Raw genomic sequence first — 6,526 nt, forward strand, 5'->3', positions numbered from 1 at the left:
GGTCTGGTGGAGATTTTTCTTTCTTCTTTGATGTAAGCGCATTGCGCAAATTTTAAAAAAAAAATAAAAAAAATAAAAAAAACTACTACAAATATGACTAAAAACCATCCATAATAAGGGCAGTTCCAAAAGCCAATATGACTAAAAACCATCCATAATAAGGGTGGTTCCGATGGCCGGAGGGACATGACCCCTCTATGGCTTGGCTCTTGCATTGGCTTATCTGTTTGACACAATGATAAAATAAGATGCAAATGAAAATTATACTTTTCAATCTTATCATCCATTTTTGATTTTTGATTTTTTTGGTGTATCAAAGTTTTTATTTACTTATTTAAAAACAAATTATTCATTTTATTTATATTTAAAATTCTATTTTTTTAACAGTTGGAAATAAAATCTTTTACATATTTTTTTATATCGAAATTACACATTAAAACCTTATTTGGAATGATTAAAACATCGAAACTGACCTTTTCTTTTGTATAAAAAAAAGTATTAAAGACTTAATCTTAATATATCCAAATAAAAACAAGAAAAAATGAAAAACCATAACCTCCAAAGAGAATCTGAAATAAAATAAGCCATTTTATGAAAAATCTAACACCAATAACATTGTTCTTTAATAATAATAATACAATGTACTGTACATCTAAACTAAACTAGTATTACCTAAAAACTTAAAAAAAAAATAAGAAATGAAGAAACATCATCTTATCCTATCCCAAATCTCAAAAACCTCCACTCTCACCCGTTCCAACAATTTCTTTTCTAAAAAAAATATATATAAAAAAGAAAAAAATAAGATTCAAAAGCTTTGAACCCAATTTATAAAAAATTCTAATCCATAGCATTGGGGCCGGCACATGCTTTCAATTCGGGGCTCCAAATCCACTGTACCAAAAATCTCCTTCCTCTCTTCCCATTCATGTTGAAAGTTCTTCCTAGCCTGTCTCTAATTACTCTCCCAATATATCCACCGCCTCCGCCTGTACCGTACAATCCTTCACATAAATCTCCGATCTCCGTTGGTGCTGTTGGATCTTCCCCTGCATACCAAGCATTTACTAATGGATTTGAAGACAGCTCTGCAAGTTCATGCCCTATCACACTAATCATCCCGTCCACACCGACATCTCCATTCGGTGGCTTCAGAGCTCCGGGACCACCTCCTCCCATGTATCCCGGAATGGCAAACGGGTAGGCACAGACTTCCGGACACTGTTTCCCTGAATTGCCAACCCAGGCATAGGGCAATGTGTAGCCTACCATAGACGGAAAAGTGAAGTAATGAAAGCCACAAACTGCTCGACAAAAGTCCTGAACGGCCACATCTTGAGCGGTGAGAATGAGGTAGATCCCGTTCTTGTGATCGACAGGGAAAGGAGCAGACTTAACGGCGGTGGCAATGACTTGCTGGATAGAAAGACGGGTGAGTTGGTTCCCGTGGGAGTAAAGGGTGTCGTGAAATTCACCGGCGATGAGGATAGAACGGGAGACATTAGCACCGGTTTGATCAGTGTAAAGAGAGACAGTACGCCACCAGTCAGAGACGGAGGGTTTGGGGGCTTTGGTGGAAGGAGAAATAGAGTTGATGAAGTCTTTGATAAGGAGCTTGTGTGAATTGGGCCAGCGGCCGTACCAGATGAGGTAGATGTTAATTGGGGAGGAAGAGAGAACAGGACCCATATGGTAACGGAGTTTGACTAAATCGGAAGAGCCTTCAAATTTCAAAGAGGAGGAGAGGGTTTTGGGGGGGAGTTTAGGGTTGATGTAGCTACTGTCAGGGTTTAAAGTTTGGAAATTAGGGATTGAATAGACATAGACATGGAAGATTGAAAAAAGGAAGAGTGAGAGGAGGAAATATGGAGGAGAAATCATGGTGGTGGTGAAAGAGCTGGATGAAAGAGGAAGGTATATAAAGAGAAAGAAATGGGCTGGAGACAGCTGCAGTGTGGGCACTCTGTGACTTTCTTTAAATTTCAAAATTACTCTTTCTCGCATTTATTCCTGAAAACGAACCAACTACTACTGTTCTTTTTAATTTACAGCTAATAGATTTTTATGTAGTAGTACAATTTTACACTAGATATTTTTTTTAAGTCGGTAAAAGTTTATTCCAACTCCCTTCGATTGCATTTATTCATCAAACTAAACAAATGTGAAACTTATAATCATGTTTAAAGAATCAACTGTCACCTCATTAATATCAAATAATACAATTTACCCAAAAATACTCCTGCAATGCAAAACAGATCATGAGATATGCTGGAATCTTCTTTGCCCGAAATACCTTTCTTGTAAGGTGTCGTTAGGATCGGCGGAGAACACTTCAATACCAAAATCAATATAGAATTGAGAATAATAAGAATAATCTCAAAAATGCTCTAGAGCTAGTGAATGTACCTTTGATCCCAGGATGTTGGAATATTTATATAAGCTATAGCATTAATAATGGTGAATATGAACTGTTGTACTTTTATTGTTCATTTAATGTCACTTACTATATGTGTAACCGTATTTAGAAGATGTTTATTCAATTACACCATTAAGCTCCATCATAACTGATATATAAAGCCGAATGGCGGATCCAGGATCCTCTGCGGATCCTGGTTCATCCGTTTTGGCATATCGTCTGCTGGGGATATGAACATATCCGCCATTGCGTGTCCAACATGGTGACATGTGGCTGATTATGATGTTGGCAACACATTTGCTATTTGTATTATTTCCATATTACTCCTTAAACAACATTTTAGATGTTATCAGAAGCCCTCCTAAAAGGTTGAGAAAGTCATTTAGGGTTGTTTGTCTTCTTAGCGTGTAGAGGACATGCATTGCATTGTCAGATGTGTTTCCCCATACCAACTAGTGACAACCACGTCCTATGTGACGCCTCGATTTTCGAGTTTTGGCGCTGGTTGTACATAGGGTGTCTTTTCATCCTAAACCCATTTTTACTTTACCATTCTTATTTCTTCATATTCTTATTCCTAGAGATTTTTGCTGCGTGCTTTCGTCTCAGGCATCATTCTTCCGACGTCTGTTGTTATGTAAGTTGCACTTTCCCTCCTTTTTATTTCTTGTTTGCCTTTAGATTGTGTCTGGGTGTTCTAATTTCTTTAGGTTTTTCCCTTAGCATGAGTAACGAAGTTACCCACGAACTGTTTGGGGAAGAGCTTGGGGATATTCCCTCTGACTCCCAAACCCTAACTGAACCTAGTGTCAATCCTATTTTTGGGGAAGAGACTAGCTCATCGACGCTAAAGAAAAAGGATGCCAAGGCTCCAAAGATAGAGGCCACCTCTTCTTCTGTTACTCCGACCACCATTAAAGTGCTAAAGGACTTACACCTTTGGTTGAAGGATTTAGAATGCTTGATTCCTAGGCTTGAACATCGTGTTGCACGTCCGCCACGGGGTTACTTTTCGGTGTATGTTAGCCATATAGACATAGGTTTCGAATACCCACTCCCTGAGGTGATTAGGGATATTTTTACCGTCATTTAACATCCCCCTAGGACAACTTCACCTCTAATGACTGGCTGGACGTTCTCTGCAATTCTTATTTAGCGAATGGGTTAGGTGTACCCTTTACTTTACGGATCTTCCATGCCTTACATTCGTTGTCACGACGACAGATTGAAGATCATGTGACCTTCATGCTGAAGAAAGGATATGGTCCTTTTAGTTCAAAGATTTCGAACATCCACAACTGGGGAGAGGCCTTCTTTTTTATCAAGAAGTTGGAAGGTGTTCCCTTAGGATTCATTAATGACTGGAGCTACAATCCTAAGCCAAAAGGGCGGGGGTTAGATTTTCGATCGAGTTCGAAAGAGGCGGAAGTTATGGCGTTGCTTCCATCACTCACAGGTTTTGGGCTAATGAAGAAGTGCTGGAGTTTATTCAAGCGGATATTCCCCTGGCTATGATGCAGGAAGACGACATTCATTACAACACTAATAGCACCCTGATTAGAGGTAATATAATTTTGTTCCATCTCTCCTGACGTATATTTTGTTTATCCCTTGGTAGGGGGAAATCTAATGCGAACTCTATATATGCAGAGCGAAAAAGGGCAATGAAGGCGGCGCTTGTGCAAGAGAAACGCCCCGCTGAAGAGATTAATGAGGAGACGTTCCTTACCAAAAAATATAGACCCACTTCTGTGGTGATCATTGATAAGGAGACTGGCAGGTCCATACCCAGGGCTCCTAATCTGCCAAGCGGACCTACCCTGTCTCCTATTTCGCAGCCAGTTCTTGTAAAATTTTGTCTCTATTTCCTTTATTTCTTCCTCCAACATATATTTTAAATGTTTGTTCGTAATATAAAAAACGTCAATTATTTGTAACAAAAATTCCTTTTATTTCTTCCTCTTAGCAACACTACTAAGATGTCTAGTAATATAAAAAACGTCAATCATTTGTAACAAAGATTCCTTTTCAGAATTTTCATGACTAGATTCAGTAGAACGTTCTCCATTATTAGAAGAAAAGTTCAATTTCGTTTTTTTACTACCTTTAACCAATGCGAAGCTCTATAATAAAGATCCAAAAGCAGACAAAAAAATTAAAATAAACAAAACAAAATTGAAAAGAAATACAAATAAAACCTAATATAAAAAATACCAAAAGAAAATCAAATAAAACCCGAAAGAAAATGATAGAAATCAAAAGAGAACAAGAGTGATAGGTTTAGAAATATCTAAACATGCAAAAATGTTAAAAAAACAATATTTTAAAAAGAGATATGTAAAGTTAGTTACATATCGGAATGTGAAAAGAGATATCTTATTTTACGTAAATTTCATAGTTTTAATTGAAACGAATCAGAGAAAAACCTTTTATCAAGTAGCCTGATTAATTATTTATATATATAACATTATCACATGCACTCTACACATAGTAATCAAGAATGATATTGAATTGTAAGAACATATTTGAGGAAAAAAGGTCAAAACATTGGTTATTGGGATAAATATTTGACCTTTTTTTTCTTTTATTATTACTATTTATTTAAGGGACATGAGTAATTAAAAAGTAGTTGATATTACATAAAGCAATGTTGAATAATTTTGTTTCCCTTTTGGACTAACTATGGATAATGGAATGAGATATGTATAGCTGTAACATCATTATTCACTGAATTGGATAATTGAATATAAAGTGTTTGACTATTCATGTTTTTACTTTATATTTCCTTTTTTTCTTCTGAAGAAATCTACCTATTATTTATTATTTATGAATGTGATCAAGGTTTGGTACCTATATAAACTTCGATACTTACATCATTATATTATAGAGAACATTAAAACTCTTTACCTGTGCATTATTGGCATGAATTTTAAGGGATTTATAAATGGCGACCTAGATCGTGTAAAAAAATTAAAAAATACTTGATGTAGATTCGATATTTTTTCAATTATATACAAAAATATAACTAATTTAACAATTAAAAACTACTAAATAAATCATAATTCAAGTAAATAAATAAATAAATATAATTAAAGAAATAAATTACACTAAAGTAAATTATAATTCAAATAAATAAAAATTAAATCTCACTAAATTAGAAATTCTAAATTAGAAATTAGAAATTCCTAAATTAGAAATCAATAAATTCTAAATCCTTAATTAAATTAGATATTCAAACTAAATAATAAATAGAAATCTTAATAATAAAAAAACCCTAAATTATAAATCCCTAAATTAGAATTAATAAAAAAAACTTGAAATAACTATTTGAAGAAATAAAACTTACATGAGAATTGAGAAATACTAATAGAAAATAAAAACTTTGGGATGAATTTACAAATGGGTTAGATTGAATAGGTGTGGAATGGAATTAAAATTATTAAAATGGGTTAGATTGAATAGGTGTGGAATGGAATTAAGGGAAAGTGAATATTTCTTTTAAGATGAAGAAGATTTCTCCCCTTTCCATCATTTTTTTTTAATTAAAACGATTGTGAAGTTTTAGTTCAATTTTTTTTACAATAGATGGGGAGCTTCTCTCCCATCTCATGCGCATTCTGCCATGACAGAGCCCGGGAAAAAAATCTCTCTCTGAGATTTTCCAACGGAACTGAAGGCTCGGCTGACCCTCATTGTCCCCTGGTTCCGCCTCTACCGAGTGCTCTCAATAATTTTCAACATAAAAATTGACGTGTCTTTCTCATCATTATATAGAATATATGTCAAATTTTGCAAGACAAAAATCAAATTTGACACAAACATTTTTAGGAAGGTACATATTTGGTCCTGATGTACGAAATGGTATATATTAAACTCTAATATTTCTAAACAAAATCAATTTTAACTCTACATTATTGAAAATTTGAAAAGACTGGTTTGACTGTTATTTAGGTGTCGCATCAGATACTCAAAATAAGTTTGTCGATAAGTTGAAGCGGTTTCGTAGATTTTTTTTATTGGTTATTTGTAACTGTATTAGATACATTAACAAAAAAAATTGAGATTAACTTAGATGTGATAGTTGTTAGCATTTCAACAGACTTTTTGTAA

The 6,526-nt window shown here is 34.5% G+C and overlaps 1 protein-coding gene across 1 annotated transcript; it reads right to left on the minus strand.

The window, feature by feature from the left end:
- Positions 1 to 570: 570 nt before the first annotated feature.
- Positions 571 to 1,905, minus strand: LOC136223939 (protein EXORDIUM-like 5). The gene has a single exon (XM_066012119.1). The coding sequence runs from the start codon at positions 1,879 to 1,881 to the stop codon at positions 841 to 843; it is 1,041 nt and encodes a 346-aa protein (XP_065868191.1). The 5' UTR covers positions 1,882 to 1,905; the 3' UTR covers positions 571 to 840.
- Positions 1,906 to 6,526: the final 4,621 nt, after the last annotated feature.

The sequence above is a fragment of the Euphorbia lathyris genome, chromosome 3, assembly GCF_963576675.1.
Source record: "Euphorbia lathyris chromosome 3, ddEupLath1.1, whole genome shotgun sequence".
Lineage (NCBI taxonomy): Eukaryota > Viridiplantae > Streptophyta > Magnoliopsida > Malpighiales > Euphorbiaceae > Euphorbia > Euphorbia lathyris.

What these genes read in the sequence shown, in the direction of transcription:
- LOC136223939 (XM_066012119.1), bottom strand. Translation starts at nt 1,881, where the DNA reads ATGATTTCTCCTCCATATTTCCTCCTCTCACTCTTCCTTTTTTCAATC.